This window comes from Diabrotica virgifera, chromosome 3, assembly GCF_917563875.1.
Source record: "Diabrotica virgifera virgifera chromosome 3, PGI_DIABVI_V3a".
Lineage (NCBI taxonomy): Eukaryota > Metazoa > Arthropoda > Insecta > Coleoptera > Chrysomelidae > Diabrotica > Diabrotica virgifera.
In genome coordinates this window covers 125,103,648-125,126,439 of record NC_065445.1, presented here as the reverse complement: position 1 = coordinate 125,126,439, position 22,792 = coordinate 125,103,648, and the positions used below count along the sequence as shown (strand labels likewise).

General features: G+C 33.2%; 1 protein-coding gene across 2 annotated transcripts in view; it reads left to right on the top strand.

The window, feature by feature from the left end:
- LOC114334835 (uncharacterized) overlaps window positions 1–22,792 on the top strand; it is a 322,752-nt gene that overhangs the window by 288,171 nt on the left and 11,789 nt on the right. For both annotated transcript variants that reach the window (XM_028284940.2, XM_028284941.2), the window contains one exon: window positions 16,878–17,052. In XM_028284940.2, coding sequence (XP_028140741.2) covers window positions 16,878–17,052 — 175 coding nt within the window. The remainder of the gene's footprint in view (window positions 1–16,877; window positions 17,053–22,792) is intronic.

The following is a 22,792-nucleotide window of genomic DNA, read 5'->3' as shown; positions in this document are numbered from 1 at the left end:
TCCTTCATTTTAGTTTCTATTTCTTCTCGTTGCATCTCCAGTTTCCTTTCTGTTTCTTCTCTAACTTTTTCTAAACAGGCTTTCATTTCATTTTCATATTTTTCCAAACGCTTTTTCAATTTGCCATCATTCTCTTCCAATTTCTGTTCTATTCTCTGTGATATTTCTCTTTGTGTTTCTTCCATGGCTCGTTTTGATTCCTGTTGATTTTCTTGCATTGTCCTTTTTGTTTCCTGTTGATTTCTATCCATTTGTTGTGACTGGAGTTGCATCAGTTGCAATAGTTTCTCTATTCCTGTTAATTCCTGTTCTTTTCTCTCCATAATCGTTGTATCTCCTTCATTATCCAATCCTTCTTCAACAATTTTTTCCTCTTCTCTGTTTTCTTGCATTTTGCTTTGCCTCCTTGTGGTCGACATGTTGTTTCTTTTCGTTACTGTTTTCTTTGTCCCCGCCAAATGTGAAATTTTACAACACTCTATAAGTTGCAGAACACGACAAATATTTCTCCCCAAATTTAATAAATTTTCGCCACAAATATCAAATATGCAATCAGTAAATTTCAAAATAAATATCAAATGTACGATTGGTAAAAAAAAATCAAATAATTCAATGGCAGTAAATATCCAATACCTACGATCAATCCATAAATCAAAATTATTTTTACACCTGGAAAAATTGTCAAATTATCTCTGGATCACCTGTAGTTATTCCTTATCTCTTTCCCTACCATCAAATGCAAAGCTGCGATATTTTTAAGCCACCACGTTCTGGGCTCCAGTTAATGTGATATTCAAAGATCGGTGTGCTCAAAGTACTTGATTAGATAATTAACTAATTAATTAAATTTAATTTTAATGATGCACTTATGATTTAATCACACTATTTAATGCTCTAATCTCAGGGTTTTATATTCTCGTGCTTCAATATCTCCTTTGCTTTACATATGATAAATAAGGTCAAAGATCAACGGAATAAAACACATATATGGTACAAAAGCATCTATTGAAATAAATTCACCCTCAAAATATCCTCTAAAAATAATATCTCCTATTCTGATTATTGAAATAACCCTACCACTATCTAAAGTACTTATTGAAATTTGCGTTATGAATAATTCTACAAAAAAAATAAAACTGTCTCTCGGATGATGAGTTGTCCAAATTCTTGTCTCTGGTCGCCTACAATTTACTCTTAGCAGCCCCCTATGTAGTCAGCAATCTCGCAACAAATTATTGCAAGCCTATTGTCATTAATGACCCCCTACAGATGCACGTATCTTTCAAAAAACAATGCTAGCCTTTTCTCCTCTCGATAAACTGAATCTATTTCTCGTTCCGGCATGCAACGGTGACTCTTGGAATATAAGTAGAACAATATAACTTACAATGCTTTACGTGATGAGCTTCCGTCAGGACACTTATTTCAACAAACTCACAACTATTCACTTATCTGCCTTACTACTTCAGGAGACTCTTAGAGATCACCACTTGTCGACTTAACGATCATTTAACAACTGACTCTTCTTCCACCCTCTAACATTTCGCTAAACTCCCATTCTTCATACCTAGCCCCTCCTTTTTCCTTCTTCACCAATCCGAGTTCCTCAATTTTATCCCCATCTACCTTTCAGATAACAAACACCAATTTTCCCTACCATTAGAAATTTCCTAAAACTAATTACATGCCAATCGGTTTTTTTTTTCCTTTCTTAATATCTAAACAAAGATTACATTCATTTAAATTTCTAAATACAATTGTTCCCTCGCCGCAAAAGTCCATTTGGGAAACCCGGTCTCATTGTCCAAACACATAACCACTTTCTTATCATACTAACTGTACAAAGAAAATACTTAATCCCTATTTAAATTTTGTTTACCTACGGCCATCCAAAGATAATTGACTTTCATTTCTTCGAAATGAATTTTGGTATATTTTTATTATATGTTTTAACTTTTCTAAAATATTAAGATCGAAACCATATTAATTCAAATTTTACATATCTTAACAATATATATATTTTTTTTTTCTGTATAAAATAAATAAATTGTTTCATTTTCCTTTATTTTTTTTTAAATATGTCTAGGCAAAAATCATCGCAGTACCTGCAGGCCAACCACAGTTTTGGATTTCGTAGACCACTACTTACAAGCACCCATAAAGATATTTAGACGGTGTGTAACTGATGCGGATGTACACGGCTCAAAATACAAAAATACATGTGCATCCACATTGGATACACGTGGCCACTAAATCAGTGTGACGCGTGTATCCATGTTGGATACATGTGGCACTGAACGTGTTAAAGTGCATCTCAAACAGACAATAAAAAAATTCAAAACTCGTCAATTATTGGCGGAAATGAGTTCAATTTTGTTACTGGGGGTTTTTGGGGTCGCTGAAAACGAATATGATGTCGAAAATCATCTCCGGAGTACCTGGTGCCCAGGATACCTACTGTTTACCTCATCTTGTGGAGTTTTCGGCAAATTCATTAAAAAATTAGTCAAAAATCATTACTCGGTTTGTCACTAACGACGAATATGACATCGCAAGTGATCTCCGGATTACCTGGTACCCAGGGTACCTACTGGATACCTCGTTTTCTGGAGTTTTCGGCAAATTCATTAAAAAATTAGTCAAAATTTATTACTCGGGGGTTTTTGTTGTCTCTGACGACGAATATGTCATCGGAAGTGATCTCTGGAGTACCTGGTGAACAGGGTACCTACTGTTTATCTCGAGACTATTGATTTTTGACTCATTTTTTAATGAATTTGCCGAAAACTCCAGAAGACGAGGTAAACAATAATTACCCTGGGCACCAGGTACTCCGGAGATCATTTCCGATGTCATATTCGTCATCAGAGACCCCAAGAGTAATAAATTTTGACTAATTTTTTAACGAATTTGCCGAAAACTCCACACAACGAGGTAAACAGTAGGTACCCTGGGTACCAGGTACTCCGTAGATCACTTCTGATGTCATATTCGTCGTCAGCGACCCCAAAAACCCCCGAGTAATTATTTTTGACTAATTTTTTAATCAATTTTTTGCCGAAACCTCCACAATACGAGGTAAACAATAGGTACCCTGGGCACCAGGTACTCCGGAAATCACTTTCTATGTCATATTTGTCGTTGGCGACCCCAAAAACCCCGGAGTAATTATTTGACTAATTTTTTAATGAATTTAAGAAAACTCCACAAGACGAGGTAAACAGTAGGTACTCCGGAGATAACTTTCGACGTCATATTCGTTTTCAGCGACCCCAAGAACCCCCGAGCAACAAAATTGAACTTATTTCCGCCGATAATTGCGAGTTCTGAATTTTTTTTATTTTCTGTTTGAGATGCACTTTAAGAATGCATTTTTGTATGCAGTTTTTCACTATTATAACATGGCTCGGGGTCACAGAGTTTCCTGGCGCATTCACGGATTGAGTGCAAAAAAATTACATGTTAAGAACCGTCTTCTCTTTTAGTGCTTCGCCTATTAAGAGGATTAACTTAAATCACATAAAGTCGATAAAAATGGATAGCTCTCCGGGAACAATGTTCTGGCTCTATCTAAACGTCAAAAATATGCGTACCTATGTTAAACTGAAATTGCGGGTAATTCCCAAATTAAAATAGTAAATAATTTTTAAATATCACAAGAAAGTGGCTTCAGAATTAAACACTTTTAATAAGGATGAATCTGTATTAGAAAAGCTGAAGACTATAATAATTTTCCAAATTTTTAAAGGTAGGTCATTCTTTTCTTACATCCAGTTTAGTATTTTCTGGACTCCGTGGCTCAAAACACTGTTTAGCGTTTATATAAATTTTAGAATAAATCCTGCTTATGCTTATTTTTGCTTTGCATTTGTCAATTTATTCCAGACTTGTTTACTCTGGAAAATAAAACAGATGTGTATCTATTAGAATATTATCTAGGTCAGTAGTTAAATAGATGAAATAAACGAAAATTAATGAGTCGTTTAGAAGGATTCAACGGTATTAAATTTTACATACTCCCGTAAAACAATAAACTGTATAAAACGATTTTACGACTGGTTTATAAATGAATAATTACTATATTACTTAATATTCTCATTACGTCAATATCAAACACTAGTCTTAAAAACCGCTAAACAAAGATAGATCGGATTTCAAAGCTAAGTAATTGGTTTTGATTATGATCAGTACAGTTGAGTCTCTTAATAATAGATTTATTCATAGCTAATAGTTTCACATTAAACAACGTACAGTCTATAAACAAGCAAAGAAAGGTCAATACGGTTTTAAAATGTATAGAAAAGTGATGCAGGAACACATTGATAGGAAGATTATTTTCCTATTTTGTTTATGATTAGTCTATTGAAATAGTATTAGGTCTGGATCCCGCGTATGAAAAAAAAGTTGATTAATAGCAAGCTGAAAATTTGTTAATAGCTTAAGGGTGTCTAGTCGGACAAACTTTGATATATGGGAACACTGGGACAGGGGAAGTTTTAATTGTGGAACAGGTTAAAAATTTGGAACGGTCAGCACACGAAAACGGCACATTTATTTTGTCCGACAGAACAGACTTAAACTCTCCGAACAGTGATTAAACTCTCATGCAAAAATCAGACTGCTATTTATCACCAAATGGGCGTTTTAATGAGTGGAACATGTAGAATATGTCAAATGACAGGAATTATGACAGGTGATAAATAGCAGTCTGATCTTTGCATGAGAGTTTAATCTCTGTTCGGAGAGTTTAAGTCTGTTCTGTCGGACAAAATAAATGTGCCGTTCTCGTGGTCTGGCCGTTCCAAATTTTTAACCTGTTCCACAATTAAAACTGCCCCTGTTACAGTGTTCCCATATATCAAAGTTTATCCGACTAGACACCCTTAAGCTCTTAACAAATTTTCAGCTTGCTATTAATCAACTTTTTTTTCATACGCGGGATCCAGACCTATATATAAAGTATGGAGAACGGTAAGGGTTTTATACCGATCGAAGACAATTGTTTGAAGGAGGAGCGGAGCGACGACTCCAATTATTGTCTGAGATCGGTTACCCTTAACGTTCGACATGCTTATAACGTTTTTTGCACGATTGATACCATTATAAATTATAAAATTAAACATTTTCGTCATATTGACTAGTTTCATTCATTTTATCAAGATAGATACTTTGGTTGTTAGGTAGTAACTAGGGTGCATAACAACAATGGAGAATTGAGTTTTTATTTAGTTGTCAATAATTTTAAGTAAAGTTTTGATTATTATAAATTAAAATATGAGCGAAAGTGAATTTGAAGAAATTGAACGGGCTTGGGAAGAAGGGTGTTCCACAATTATTCCCGAAAAATCCAAAATCCGTTATCAAAATACCTACCAAAGTTTTAAAAAATGGTGCGAATGCAAGAATTTAAGAATCGAAGAAAAGACTCTATTGGCATATTTCGTTCAAAGACATATGCACTTGAAATCTCCTGGAAGCCTCTGGGCAGAATATTCAATGAATAAATCCACCGTTTTTCTTTATGATGGCATTGATATTTCCAAGTTTTCAACTTTGATGGCGTATTTGAAGAGAAGAAATGTTGGCTATAGGCCTAAGAAAGCGAGCATTTTTACACGGAAGCAATTTGAAAAATTTCTGATGGAAGCACCGGATGAAGAATTTCTAGTTCACAAATAATTTAACAAATTGTACCATAAGTTTCAATATTAATAAATAATTCGTTAGTTTTCTTTATTCTATCAAAAAATAAATTACAATTAAGAGATTTTTTAACTCGACGGTAAGTGAATTACTTACCGTCGAGTTGGAGTACTTACCGTCGAGTTGGATTACTTACCGTCGAGTTGCTAGTAAATGTCACCTACTGACGTAAAATCTGTCGGTAAGTGAATTACTCGACGGTAAGTGAATTACTTACCGTCGAGTTGGAGTACTTACCGTCGAGTTGGATTACTTACCGTCGAGTTGCTAGTAAATGTCACCTACTGACGTAAAATCTGTCACGGTAAATAGTCAAAAATGATCAATCGTGCAAAAAGATACATTTAGGGCCGGTACTTTATGTCCCGGTTATACCTCAGTTAGCTAACCGGTGTTTAATCAGGACAAAAGTATATGCATAACATAGACATAAACGCAATTATACTTATTATTTTAATCATATATATAATATATATATATATATATATATATATATATATATATATATATATATATATATATATATATATATATATATATATATATATATATATATATATTTAAAAACATGAGATGTAGATCCTTGAAACACACTCGGTGATCAAAAGATCCAAGGTTAATGGTTTGACGACCACTCGTACGACATCAAACAGATGAAATAGAGAATGTGGAAAAATCCCCTTACGAACAATTCACACATTTCCCAACCCGAAATGGTGGATGTGTGAATTGTTCGTAAGGGGATTTTTCCACATTCTCTATTTCATCTGTTTTATATATATATATATATATATATACATTCATTTATAGTACAATCCTGAGCCTTCGATAGTAAAACTTAAACACAAACCTGAACCACGTTAACCATCCTGAACCTGTATATTGGTTCAGGATTGTTTTCCTTTTATAACTGACATATATTTTTAAACTTACAATATAAATAATTTTTTTAAACTAGTGGTGTCATCAGCGGACAAAACTGATTAACTTTCAATTCAATATGTCATTTGGAATCCGAGAGAAACCTGTTTGTAGTATGGTTCAGCATTGTATCTTTTAGTTCAGATATTTGCCACTTTGGCGCTGGAAACAATTTCTCGAATATACATGATCTTTATGTATATATCACAATTAATACCATCCTGATCCATACCATGTGGCAACATTGCTTTGTCGTTATTTTGTGTAAAGAATCGGCGAATTCTATTTTTAGCCAGACAGATTTGTTAATAGCTATATATTATATACTTTAGTTTTGCAACTTTGCAAGATTCGTTTGTTTTGGTTCAGGAACGTCGCTGTGTGCGCTCGATGCAAAAGTGAATATGAATAATAAAGGACGTTGTAAATTGATGGTTGATACGTATTTGTAAGTTAGGTAAAGTTAAGTTATGCAGAAGGGATTAAAATAAATTCTCACTTTGAGAAAAAGGGTTTAAGGATTAAATGTATATTAAATTTCTCAGTGTCGGCGCTACGGTATAAGGTGCCCGCCTGCAAAACTAACACTGGCGCTCCACACACACATACACACAGATACTCGTACAACCACAGCCTCAGGGACATTATGTGTGTTCTAATGGAACAGTGAAGTGAGACCCATATGTCTGAAGATCAAACCGGTCAGAATGCGTAACCTGGAGTGGTACCTATCTGACCGTCCATAACCTGGAGTGGCATCTATCTGACCCCCAAGCTATACCACCACCCCTCCCCATCGCAGTACATAACGAACGAGGAGGCTTTGTACTGAACGTTACCTTGGATGTCCTGGGTAATGGGACACCCTGTGTATTACTTTATGTGGTTATACCACCTGATTTTAGGGGTAGCTAGAAGAGCTTTTCTCCCCATTAATGGCTTGATTTTGGACTTATCTTCTAAAAATGTGTGTTCCGGGCAACGAGGCACCGACTAAAGTTGGTGTCCCGCTATCCGCAAATATCCACGGAAAATAAAGTTCGGTTACAGTTTTATTGGGCCCATCATCTGACAAAACAACTTCACTTTAACTTTTTTAAGAAATTGGCTAAGAGAACTAAGATTTTTTTGTCATTTCTTCTTTTTCGGCTTTTCTTTTTCGATTTGTACCCCAGATATTTTTTGAATTCACTGTTATTTTTAACTAAATAAAAATAATAACTTTAAAACCTCAAGATTATGCTTCTGCAGTAATGTGAACCCGTAGTTTAATAATAGCACTGAGTACTTAACAAATTAATATAATTTTATATTAATTGAATACCTACAACACTAGATTCTTTAACTGCAGAGTACAACTGACAAACTATTCTGTATTATAATCACATGAAATAATACCAAATCTAAAGAGCTCTAAACTAGATTTTTTGTAAAATGTTTATTTTAAACATTGTTTTTATATGGGATTATTACTAAACTTGGTATCTATTAATAGGTACATAATACTTATTAAATTAGACAGGCAGCAAAAAACAGTATTGCAATCTTGTTTATTTTACTAGAAATCATTCATTTCCTCTCATAACTGCTGATACAAAACTAACAACCTGCAAGGAATTTGAAGGAAATAAACAAAGCATTCTCATTAGAGCAAAGTTGTTTGGTTGAAATATGAAATCTTTGACCAATACTACCTAATAGTAAAAATTATATGCGGCATTGCATATTTTTGTATGTTTTACATGTGTGATATGCAAAAATAAACAAACACAGATTAGGGTAATATGACGAATTTAAACCACATCTAAAAAATGAATTTTTCTATTTAAGTATTTTGCATAACACAATAAACACAAGCAGAAAAAAGCTCATTCTGGCCCCCCCCCCAAACAGGGGCGCCCGCCTGCAGTGCATCCGTTGCAGGCCCGTTATCGCCGGCCCTGAAATTTCTAGACAAAACATAACAGAAAATTTAAATCTTATTTAACAAAACAAAAAGAACTTTGACATTTATTAATGTCAAAGGAACAAAATTGGGAACAAAAAAAATTAAAGAAAATTGCTCCATGGGAAGCCGAGAAAATACAATTTTTTTTAACGTATACCGATTTTGAACGTTGACATTCCATTTTCTCCAACCTGATGTTTTATTGAAATTTTGGTATTTTTGGTATTTTTCACTCGTAATACCGACAGTTTTTATTATTATAATATATGTTATGAGTCTTTTGACGATATGAAAATTTGTGCGGAGAAAGAGAACCGAAATAGAAAGGTTCGAAAATTACTATCCTATTATGTATATCTTCGCCGTACTCAACTTTGACCGGTTGTATCTCAGGAACCAATCATCGCAATTAAACAGTTTTTCTTTTAAAAGAAGCGCCCTGCCGCTTTATTTCCAAGACCGTTTTCATAATTTAATTTAATTTAATATTTTCCGAGATATTATATTTGTTTATAAGGCAAAAAATGGTTTATAATTTTAAAATATTCCTAAGGCCGCTCAAATAGTCCAATTTCAATTCTGTAAAGTACATTAGATAGGTATAGTGCCATTTTATACAAAAATCATAGTTATTCTTATGCATCATAATTATTGTGGTTATTATGGCGACCCTAAATTTTTAATTAACAATTTAATTGTTGCTAAACTGTAAAAGCTCTTTTGGTAGATAGATCTATTTATTGATAAATTATTACTAACCTAAAATTTTAGTTGAAATTAAAAATTTTGTTGAAAAAAACCCGCATTTTCCGAAAAAAAATTTCGTCGAAGTAAATCGAGAAAAATCTGTCTCTATGCAGAATTTCATTACGGTGAATTTTTATTTGGGTGTTTTTGGTGTAAAGTTAAAATCTTTCGAGTTGTAGTGCAAAGATTGAAAAAACACGATTTTCGGGCGCCATTTTGTTTATAGAAAAGTAGCACACTGTCTGTGGACTTTGCGTACCTATATTATTAATATATAGGATCATAAGATTCGATTCCAGCAATAAAATTGCTAATAAATAACTTTTCCCAAAAATTGCTTATTCTTCGATAATCTGCCCAGACTATTCTTGCAGTTCTCAAATTTAAATATTCTACTAAGAAAGAGCCATCCACATATATGTGAAGAATTGGTTGACAGCAAGCAGCGTGAGAACGATTCGTTAATACTTGAAGAAGTGGTTGATAGAACGGATCACGGGAATAACGTTTCCTCAATATCATTTGAAAAACCGGTTGAAAGAGAGAAGCGCGAGAAGGACGAATCTCTAATAATACAGAAACTCTTAAATTTTGATAGTAAACAAAAAAGTGAACATCAAGTGGAGAAGGAAAGTGAAAAGGGGCAACAGACAAGCAGCAGTTCTGTAGCTAAAAGGATATCATCTCTTGTTTTAGAAGAGAAGGTAATACCTCAATTAAATTACGATCATCATCATCATTCAACCCGGATCTATCCACTGCTGGATATAGGTCTCCCTCAGTATTTTCCATGCATTTCTGTTTTGTGCTGTTTGCATCCAATTTTTGTCGATCCGTTTTATTTCTTCAGACCATCTGGTTGGCGGACGAACTCTACTTCGATATGCTTCTTGTATTGGTCTCCAGTGTATTATTTGCTGTCTCCATCTGTTATCCGACATTCTAGCTATGTGTCCAGCCCAGTTCCACTTTAGTATGGCATCCGTCACTCCTCTTCTCCGTTTTATCTCCCTGTTCGTAATTCGATTCCTACGAGAAATGCCTAACATTGAGGCTCCATTCCATGGCTTTAAATTACGATATAAGCAGTATAATATGGCGTCCAAAACAATTTGGTACTTTACGTTTTCCTAAACTCCAATAATTGTCAACTAACAATCTGTGAGAAAGCCTATAACGTAAGGAAAGAAGCAGAATTGATTTTAATCCATTAGACATGACATACCCTGGTAAGTTTGTTTTGTCGTTTACGGCTCGTAAGACGGTTTTTTGTGTCCAACAAAATAAACCAAACTCAGCTGCATGTATAAAAAGCCTATCTGACAAGTCGTAAATGACGAAATAACTTGGTCACAAGATTTTGTGTCTAATAAGTTAAAATCAATTATGATTATTTTTTTAATGTTACTTTACTTAAATCTTTCCTATTTCTTTTAACGTGTTCGATTCATTGTACATTTTTTTAGCCACTTGTTGAAAAAACGTTGAGGAAAAATTACAAAGATCCAAGGGATTTTTGCTTCTGTTGCGAAAAGGATGTACAATCTCATTTTGCTAGACATATTTCTAAATGGCACTCAGAAGAAATTGAGGTAGTTAAAATATTATGTCATAAAGTTAATTTGAAAGAGAGACGATTGGCTTTATCAAACTAAGGAAGGGAAATTTTATCAGAAATCGGGCAGACGCCGCGTTAAGACCTGTTAAAGGAAAAACCTTACGGATAAGTTGTCAAGTGCAGATAAATATCTACCGTGCAAGTATTGTTTGGGATACTATAATAAAAAATGTTTACTTAGGCATACCAAAATTTGTCCGTCTAATAATTATGATAAGGTTAGTAATAGAAGACAAACGTCCCAAAGCGACGGACAAACTACTTTGTTTCTACACCATTTTCTTAAACATGACGATTTATTAAAATCAAAAAAAATTTCAGGATGCACGCAGATGACATAAATATTATTGCCAAAAAAAATCCCTTAATTTGTCAGTATACATATTTGTACATAAAAGGCCGTCAAAGTAAAGGCAATATGGATTTGGTAAGAAAGAATATGCGAAGACTTGAAAAACTCTTACACTTTGCATTGCAAAGTTGGCAAGACTACAAAATCCAGAGATTAAGAAACTTATAGGTATTCTTCGCCTAAAGTATTTTCAACTAATAATTTCTGGAGTTAATAAACTGGCAAAATATAATCCAGAAACAGAAAATTATGAGTCACCAACGTTGGCCATAAATTTTGGGACACTTATAAAAAAATCTTGCGACTTAGCAGATATTAATCTTGTTCAGATTGAGGACACAAGCGATGAGAGAAAAGACCTTAAAATATTACAAAATCTTATAGAATCCCAATGGTGCAATGAAATTTCTGCACAAGCATGTACCAGTTTCAATCAGAATAAATGGAACAAGGAAGAACTTCTGCCGCTTACTAACGACCTCAAGAAACTTAACATTTTTTTGCAAACAACTGCAGAAGAATTATTTGACAAATTGAAATCAGATGAGTATGATTTTAAGACTTATAATTCATTAAAAGACACACTGTATGCGCAAGTCATTCTTCTTAACAGACTAAGACCAGCAGAGATGGCTCAGCTAAAGATCCAAACGTTTAAATGTATTAATTTAGGGGGTGAAAATGCTCCGAATTCGAAAAATGTTTAACTCAAGCTGAAAAATGTTTATTAAAAACTTACAGTCGTTTAGTTATAAGAGGTAAGCGTGGAAGAGAAGTAGCATGTTGTTATCACTATCAATGAAAATGCATTTCGATTATATTTTACACTGTAGAAATAACTTTGTAATTGAAAGTGACTTTGTATTTCACACCACTGGAAGAGGATTTGTTGATGGAACTAAAATTATTCATAAATATGCCAAGAAATGTCAGTTGGAGAGACCTGCGAGTATAACAGCAACAAAACTTCGAAAGCATTTGGCCACCATTACTCAACTTCTCCAATTTTACAATAATCATAAGGAGCAATTAAGCAAATTCATGGGACACACATTACAAACGCATTGCAATTATTATCGTTTGTCTGAAAAAGTATATATCAAACTGCTAAAATTTCTAAACTTTTACTTTTAATGATGGAAGGAGCTGAAAAATACAAAGGTAAAACTTTAGACGAAATTGACATTAACTTACCTCCTCTCTCTGACGCACAAGGTGAAGAAATGGAAAATATATATTGGATGATAATCTAAACGCCGATTACCAGATTCCATCTACTTCAGCTAACTTAAATAATAATAAAGAACCACCAAAAAAAAGGGCCACTTAAAAAAGAAAATCTTTATTGATAGGAGACAACCATGGACAAAGCAACAAAAAAGCATTATCGCAGAATATTTTTCCGACCATATTAAAAACAGAAAGCCTCCCGTTGAGGTAGAAGTGCATCAACTTATTAGAGTGTCGAGGTATTTAAAGAAAGAAAATGCACAAGTATCAAAGCTATCGTTTATAATATATGTATAAAGGAAAACATTAAATATTAAACACTATTTTTCAAATATTTTTTAGTTGATGTTTATTTTTTTTTTCACTATTTTGAAAGACATTATTGTTTTATTTTTGATCTGTATCACATTATTCTTACGCTTGCAGGCAATTGAAATTGCCATTACTTAAGCTATAATCAATAATAAAATCAAGTAATGTACAAATGTACCTACTTTTGATAATAAATTATTGTACCGAATACTTTCCTGATTTATTCCTTTTTTGTTAATCTGCATAAATTGCTGTCAACATAGGTACGTCATATTTTTGACATTCATTTCATTATAAGAACTGGAACCTGGAACGTATAGTTTATAGTAATATGATGCTGCCATCGCTGTTAATTCGGTGGGACATAATATCGTTTTGCAATATTATGATGGGTTCGCCTTCTTTATGATATTCATTATGTGGGACGGATCTTTTGCAGTAATGTGATACCTTCGCCGACAAGTTTGTTACTGTTTAAAACCCTTTTTTAACTAATGAGTTTTAAATAGGTATTATTTTTAAATACTATGTAACGTTACTGTGCAATCCACTATGTATTTAATTTTTTTGCATTTTTAAACATTTGTTGTTGTTGAGATACAATCAAAACTTACGCCAACGAGTTTATCATTGTGTTTGATAAAAGAGGTTGCTTTAATTTCTTATATATAATATTTTATTACAATCAGTTTAATAGTTTGTTTTTTTGAGATATTTATAATTTGCAATTTTTTAAAGCCTGTATGTTTATTATTTTGAAAAATAAACTAACTAAATAAATTACTGCTGTCATTACTCCACAGGCGAGTGTTCTTTTAATCTGAGATCCCAATCCCAGGGACCACCATTATAAGAGACTAAGTTTTATTCAATTTATTCTTCTCCGGAAAATAAATAAACAGAGGGGTTTGTCTATTTGTTCACTTAATGAACAATACAAATAATTTACTAGATAAATTGTAACTATCCAAAAAGGTGTAAACTTATGCATATGTAAAAGATAATTCTTGCATTTCTTTTGTTAATTTTTATTTTGACTACTTACTGAAGCCATACGAAAAATTCCCTAAGAATCCCATTTCACTAAAAACTGGCAACATCTATTAGGCTCAGGTTTGTATATATACACATATGTTTGGGTTCAGAATTGACTGAAATAACAAGGGGATCAGGATTATGTCAATAATATGTAAAATCCCTATTTATATATCTTTAAAAATATTAAACATTTCTTTTGTATATATACATTTTTGAACTCCCCGCTAGAATTAATGAATATAAGCGTACCGTGGGCAACTCTAAATACTCTAGATATAGGAGGTTCAGGATTGTACGGTTTTCCAGATGGTTCAGGTATGATATAAAGATGTATATATATATATATATATATATATATATATATATATATATATATATATATATAATTATTATTTTAATCATATATATATATATATATATATATATATATATATATATATCCCGTTCACAGCGTAATACGCCTTTGGGTTCCCGTTCGCCAAGCCTGTCTATTCTGCCAGTCTTCTTCAGATAGATTTCTTGCTGACATTGCTTTTGAGATTCCTTGGATCCGTGTTGTTGGTGGTCGTCCTCGTTTTCTTTTCTCTGGTGGTACCCGTTCTAATATCTTTTTGCGTAGTCTTTCTTCCCCCATACGTCTAACAGGTCCGTACCATATTAGTTGTTGTTTTTCGATGTCTTCTATAATTGATCTTTGTACTTTCATTTGTTTCCTGATGTCCTCATTTTTCACATGTTCTAATCTAGACTTTCCCGCTGCTCTCCTCCAAAAATCCATTTTAACTGCCAATAGGTTACCTTTAAGTTTTTGTGATAACTGCCACACTTCTGAGCCATAGACGATTACTGGTTTTAATATTCTTTTTTTCGTTTCCAGTCTTATATTTTTTTGCCATAATACTGAATTCAACGCACCTATAACTTGTTTTCCTTTGGTTATTCTGTCTTTTATGGCTTCATCACTTCTTCCTGTCTTTGTCAGTTTTACCCCCAAATATGTACATTGGTCACATTTATTAATAGTTTCATCTTCTAAGTCGAGGTCATCTGCAGTATGTTCTCCTCCTACGCAAAGATATTGTGTTTTTTGGACATTTACTTCGAGGTCCCATTTTTTGTACCCTTCTATTAGTTTTCTAGCCATATACTCCAGGTCTTCTTTGTCTTATATTATTATAATCATAAATAACTATAATAATAATTATAATTGCATTTATTACAACTCAAAAGGCCCTATGAGGTACTTTTCTGTCCCGATTAAACCCCGGTTAGCTAGCCGAGATTTAACCGGGACATAAAATACCGGCCCTTAAGGTTGCATTTTATACAAGCCGAAGCTCAAGTTTGTGGGGTCGCCACCCTTGTCCCCAACCCCATATTGGAAAAGGGGTGCAAAGTGTTTTCGCGTTTATCTGGTAAAGTAGTAACCCTACAGAAAGTGTTATAAGACATTATTTGTAGCAAATATTCCTATTACTTTTTTGTCATCAACAGTCAAGAAGAATCAATCAAATTCAGCATGGAACAGAACAAGAACACAATAATTCACTTCCTCTTCTGGACATGCTAATCACAAAAGAAGAAGCGGGATACGCAACCAAAGTCTATAGAAAAACAACCCACACCAACAGATATTTAAATTATCACTCCAACTACAACGTAAACATCAAAAAAGGAATTATCAAGTCGTCTATATGAAAGAGTCCGAAGCACCTGCTCTATTGAAAATGCATTTCAGGAAGAAAAGAACCTGCTAACAAAGGTTTTGACAAAAAATGACTACCCACTGTCATTTATAAACAAGAAACATGTGTAAAGAGCTTATCAGAAATACTGAAAATTATAGGAAACAAGTACAAAATCACAACAAAATTCAAAACAACCAACACACTGAGATATATTCTGTCCATAACCAAAACCAACAAAAACAAAAAAGATAAACAACTTCATCTATAAAATATCCTGTGAATGCAACAATTTCTGCGTGGGAAAAACTGCAAGACCACTAAGTGTTAGGAGAAAGCATGCAACCGGAACATGAAACGTATATAAGGAACAGAGACTTCGAGGAATCCGAGATATGCAAACACAAACATGAAGCATCCCGGGGACAACAAACACAAGCAGCGCTCATCCTACTTAATGAAGAAAAGTTTTTAGATAACCCATCGGTAGAATGGTTGGTTTTGGTTACCAATATTTAAAAAAAGTCAACAACAAGAATATATCAACAATAACGGAGGACAAGGAAGTCGGAAAAACATCACCTATAATCTAAAAGAATACATATGCAACACACAATACACAAACACAAATATAAGTTACACAACTTCGTTAAACAACCACAATTACAATAAAGACTATACTAAAACATTAGGGTACCAAAAATACACTAAACAGTCAGAATTTGATACTGCTTGATTTACTGGGGTAAAAACGCCACCCTCAGATTTTTTCAGTCGTACCTATGCATGCTGTTGCCTATAAGATCCGAAAATATCAATTTTCAAAAGATATTCGTAACTAATTATAAACAACTTGGTTTTACGAGTACATTTTCGCAGAATTTTTTTAAATAACTTTTTGAACCCGATTTCATTACAACCATTAATTATTAATCGTCCTCAAAAAATTATTTAAAAAAATTCTTGTAGCTTAATCCCATATAAACATATTTCATTTACGCTATATTCACTATACTTATTTGCTGTCTTATAATATAACTACAGTGAAATTATAGCGTAAACAAAGAACAACAAAGCCGTTTGAAGTTGTGGTCGTTTGTTTAGACGGCCGAGTATGACAAATAACAACATGACATTTGCCTTTTCATACACCATACAGCATACATGTTTTTTCAAGTTTGGTTTTTATAACGGTTTGCAGTGTTTGTTTTATTCAAATATCTACTTCAGCTTTGTGTTCAGCAGATTTGTGTTCTTCAGCAGATTTGTGTAGTGGAATTGCGGATTTATTACACGTATTAATAAAAAATGTTGTTGTTTTAGAGCGTCATGACAGATGGATCGGAGGTATCTATGATTGGAAAACTACAAAGTGGAGATGGGCAATGAATGGCCAACCTCTTACGTATAGAGGGTTTAGTAGTAAAGTGATGCACCATAGAACTCCACAAGACTTGGCGTGGAACAGTATATTTATGGATCCAAAAATAGATAATATGTAAGTTATTAAGTAGGTTAAGTTTAAACAGTAAAGTATCTAAAAAGAGAGACAATACATGTTACTTTTAAAGGGGTTTATAAGTTTGTGTGTTGTGTGTGTTTTGTGTTTTATTGGCACTGGTTTTCACAACTAACTGGCCAGTCAATTTCATAATGATTTTTTATACTATAACTTATCACTAACTCAGGGGAGTAATGTGTAGTATGTGTGTTGAGTAAGTGTCTTGTTACTTTGCAAAGTCGACGTCATTGTCTTTGCAAAGAGACGCTAGTTGTATCCGAACGTCTGCGGTCCCTCCGGTGAGTACCGATCCCACAAGGACAGAAAGTATCTTCATTTATTAATTTATAATAAACGAAAAATTTCTGACCCTGGTGAGATTCGAACTCACGACCATTCGGACCTTTCGATCCAAAGGTAGGCGCTCTTACCACTGAGCCACAGAGGGGGGGTTTATAAGTTTAAATCAGTAGCTCGACCAATAGAGATCGGAACTTGAAAATCTGTTGGTTTGGTATCATGCAGAATGTGACTTAAAAGAGACCTTTATGTAGATGATATACCTATCAATATCCAGTCCAACAGATCTAGTTTTCTAAGAAAGTCTATTATACATTTAAATGAATCAGTTTTTACCTTATCGGGTTCTGCAAGACCCTTTCGCTTTCGGATAATTTTGGCATCATAAACAACAACCTTACTAATGGCCGAACAAACATCCCAACCACTTCACCTCTCTCTAGCAGGGCCCCCGTAACCGGGCGTGCAACGCGTGCGGCGCACGCCAGCGTAACCCCAAAGGGGCGCTAAACCGAAGGTTTGGTAAATAAGAAATATTTATGTTAAATGAGATAATCATTTTTTATATACAATTTTAATTATTTCATGAACAGCTAGAGTAATCTCAAAAATCAAATATTGTGTTATCACTGAAAAATAATTATTCCCTTCCTGAAATGTTGAACTTACACCGTCAAAAACATATTTTGTTGCTCCTTCCTAAGTTTTTTCTTTGAAGTAGATTGAATTACGCTTGTCATACCATCCAATCGATTTTATGTTGTAATGTAAACTAACGCGACACTCAAAATAGTCAAATAAACATCAAATCACACTCCTTGACGAGTAGAAACATAAATCATTAACACCCATAAAACGCAACTTAGCAGTTTACTCCATCAAAAACACAACTTGCCGGATCAAGCAGAATTAGTCCGGGTTAGCTGGATTTCCGGGTTATCGGAGGCCGACTTATCGGCGTTCCACTGTATTAATTTTACGGAAAAAATTTATTTTTCATAAAATGGTTTGTATAGTCTAAAAACTAAAATACAACCAAATATAAAATTGTATCAATCTTATACGAGTATCAAAAATATGAATTTCGATCAAGATTACCTTGTATTTCACAATATCGAAAATCATTATTATGAAAAGTTGTTTGGAATTAATTAAAAACTATGTTTTAATATAAAATTACATCCTTTAATTGAAATTTTTTTTTCTCAAATTACAGATACCCAACGCCCTTTTCATTTATTACGAATAATGTGATAACTGTGTGTGTGTGTTTTGTGTTTTATTAGCACTGGTTTCGCAACCAACTGGCCAGTCAATTTCATAATGATTTTTTAGACTATAACTTATCACTAACCCCGGGGAGTAATGTGTTGAGTAAGTGTCTTGTTACTTTGCAAAGTCGACGTCATTGTCTTTGCAAAGAGACGCTAATTGTATCCGAACGTCTGCGGTCCCTCCGGTGAGTACCGATCCCACAAGGACAGAAACTATTTTCATTTATTAATTTATAATAAACGAAAAACCTCTGACCCTGGTGCGATTCGAACTCACGACCATTCGGACCTTTTGATCCAAAGGTAGGCGCTCTTACCACTGAGCCACAGAGGGGGTTAATGTGATAACTCTTTTATTATTAATGATTAATCAATTAATAATAATAAAAGAGTTATCACATTATTTGTAATAAATGAAAAGGGCTAATTATTAGTAATAAAACTTATCACATTATTTCTAATAAACGAAAAGGGCGTTGTTAAAAAGTACAATTTATTATAGTACGATTAAAAGTTCTTTATAAAAAGCTTTGCATGGTCTAAAATCTAAAATGCAACCATTAAATCCTATTAAATTTTATCAATTTTAAATGAGATCTAAAATGAATCTGAATGGATCTAAAATGAATCATATGAGATCTAAGATGAATCTAAAATGCTACCATCAAATCCTATCAAATTTTATCAATTTTATATGAGATATGTGTAAAAAAATATGTGTTTCGATCAACAGTAAGGTGCCTTTCTAGATCACAATATTTTAATTAGAAGGATGTATAGTTTTTAATGCTGAACAACTTTTCATAACAACTTTTCAATATTGTGAAAACTAAACGTACTTTGCTCTTGACCGAAACTCATATTTTTTGACATACCACGTATAAGATACCTAAAATTTGATATTCGATGGTTGTATTCTGAGTTCTAGACAATGCAGATCTTTTTATGAATAATAACTTTTTCTCGTAAAATTAATAATAAAACAGTTTCTCATATGGTACCTAATTATGCAGACACCCTATATAAAATTTGTTTGAAAACTTTGAAATGACAAAATATTGTTGTTTATTTACTTAAATGTATATTTTTCATTTAATATACAGGGTGCTATATTAATGTAGAAAAAAAATTTAAGGGGAAAGGCGCAAAATGTTGCCTGTCAAAATTTTCAATGTGTTTTAAATGTATTAATTTTTTTTTCGAATCCTGAGAAAACTAATAAGTATTTTTAAAAAATTTAAACGCAGAATGAAAGATAACGTTATTGCCGAGGGCCGACAGTCACTCAGAATAAATAAAAAGTTTCTTTTAAATTAAATATTTGCAATTAACCCGGGAACATTCGCGACCTTTTCTGTCACGTAATCGGTCGCGCATTAGATTTTATCTAACACAACGAATTTAAATACGAAGTTACAACAAATTTTTAGTTTATAGTATTTTTATTTACTTGTTATGTTAGAAATATTATTTCTAACAATTGTTAAAGCTAATTCATACTCACCAAAGCCATAAATTCCAAAAAAAGAAGAAGAAGATGAAAAAAAAAGAAAAAACCCACGCATTACTACACCCCTCCTCGAAGCACTTACGAGTGGAAAGTTATGTTGCACAATTTTTCATCGAGTTATCACGAAAAAGGAAAAAATGTTAGATTTCTTCTAACGGCGCGACTGCTCTCAGGTTAAAAATCACACTAAATTTTCTCTTTTACTTTCACCCCTGTAACTTATTAAAATAAATATTATAGAAGATTTCAGGGACTTTCGGCCTCAGTAATAATGTAGTCTTTCATTCTGCGTTTAAATCTTTGAAAAATATTTATTATTTTAAATAGGAGATTTAAAGGGCGCTAAAATATGTCCCGCACGAGGGCGCCAGTCAGCCTTGCGGGACCCTGCTCTCTAGCCAATCCAATACTGGACAACTGTCCCCGCCTCCTCAATCCAGAACTATACGCCCTTTATCCAAGACGTAACCTGCAACAAACCTTTATTACAATAAAAAGTCGACACCATTCCCCAAAATATTTAAATATTTGTGAGCAACGATTATTCTATCAAAACAGTAAACTCAACCATCTCCTACTAAATAGACGCCTTAAAAGTCTTCCCAGCCAAAAGTCAGCTTCCATTCGAACGTTTCAATAAATAGACATCTACAATTATTTCCAGGCAAAAATTCTCCAAATCGCTGAAGATAAAAATCGTCTCCGTATCCGTCAGATGTCCATTGTCCATAGTCCCATAAATAATACTCTAAAATTCGCTTATGCTCACTGGAATGTTATTAAGATTGATGAGGAATTTACATATACATTACTCTAGCATACACCCTGAGGGCACTCACACCTTAAACGTATTTATTTTTTTCGAATCCTGAGAAAACTAATAAATATTTTTAAAAATTTAAACGCAGAATGAAATATTACATTATTACTGAGAGCTGAAAGTCCCTTAGGAAAAACAAAAACTTTATTTTTAATGATATATTTGAAATTAAAAATCAAAATAAATTTTCTGTTTTTTTCACCCCTGTGACTTATTAAAATAATCATTATAGAAGTTCTCAGGGACTTTTGACCCTCGACAATACTGTAATATATCATTCTGCGTTTAAATTTTTCAAAAATACTTATTAGTTTTCTCAAAATTCGAAAAAATAAATGCGTTTAAAAATAATTCGAAAAAAATTTTGCGCCTACAGTTTAAACAGGATTAAAGTATTATATATACATTTTTGTAATCAGTATTTCAAAAGCTTTTAAATGAGGTGTCACATGATGTACTTTCCCATTAACCCTGCTGTCCTGTTCGGGTCTATTTGACCCAAAAAATAATTTATTTCTTATTTTACAAATTATTACGCGGCGTAACGATTTGGTGTTTCGTGACTTTATTACCTAATACGAGGTCTTTTAATTGCATATGAAATAAACAATCAACTTCCTGATTTTTTTGATAAAAATGAAATTGTTACCTAGGGTACGTTCGGGTCAACGTGACCCGCGTATTTAAACCGTTAAAAATTACCTGGGTATGTGTGTTTAGTTGGCAGTATTCTATATTGGCAGTACCTGTGTGTTTGGCAGCCGGATACGTCTGTAAATAAAAACATTTTCTGCAAGCTAAAACTTGTAAAATAAACTGTAGTATAGCTGGACGAAGTTGCAAACCAAATTATAAATATGACCAACATAGACGGACAGAATGTCTTTGAAACCAACTGAAAAGACATGAATAAAGTTGTTGGTTTCCAAGCATACATTGGTCTTTTATTTTTAGCTCGAGTTTATAAGTCCCATGGTGAATCAACTAAAAGTTTGTGGAATGGAGAAACGGGTCGTAGTATATTTCAATCAACAATGTCATTTGATATATTTACAAAAAGTTTGCAAGTAATACGTTTTGATAACAAAACTACTAGACAGGATAGGAGACGTTTTGTTAAACTTGCTGCAATACGTGAAATTAATGAAACATAGATAGAAAATGTACCAACATTTTTTAACCCTGATGAAAATGTTACCGTCGATAAGCAACTAGTTGCCTTTAGAGGCCGCTCTCCCTTCAAATGGTACATTCCAAGCAAGCCAGCGAAATATGGCACAAAAGTTTGGGTTTTTTTGTAATTATGAACAGTAAAACTTCTTATGCTCTAAAATTGCAGATCTATACAGGAATGCGTGTGATGTGTGACTTGAGTAGTGATTTGGAAGGCCACAACATTACGTGTAATAACTTTTTTACATCGTAAAATTTAGGACAATTTCTTCTAAAACAAAGTGGATACAATGCCCGGGATTGTAAGTAAAATAAACCGGAGCTTTCAGCAAAAATCGCGAATAAACAAGTTCATAGCTCGTCTTTTTTGCTTCATGCAAGATACCACTGTTGTTGACAATATTCCTAAAAATAATAGAAATGTTGTTCTTATGAGTACTTTGCATCATGAATCGATGCATCATGCATCACTTTCATCAAATGAAAAAGCTCCAAATTATTTTAGATTACAATTCCAATAAGGGAGCATTAGATACTCTAGAATTAGCTTGTTGGCACCTATACATGTGAGAAGAGATAAATCGATGGCCAATGACTGTTTTTTCTACTCTGCTGGACATTTCTACCTACAACGGGTTCGTGTTATGGGCATCAATAAAT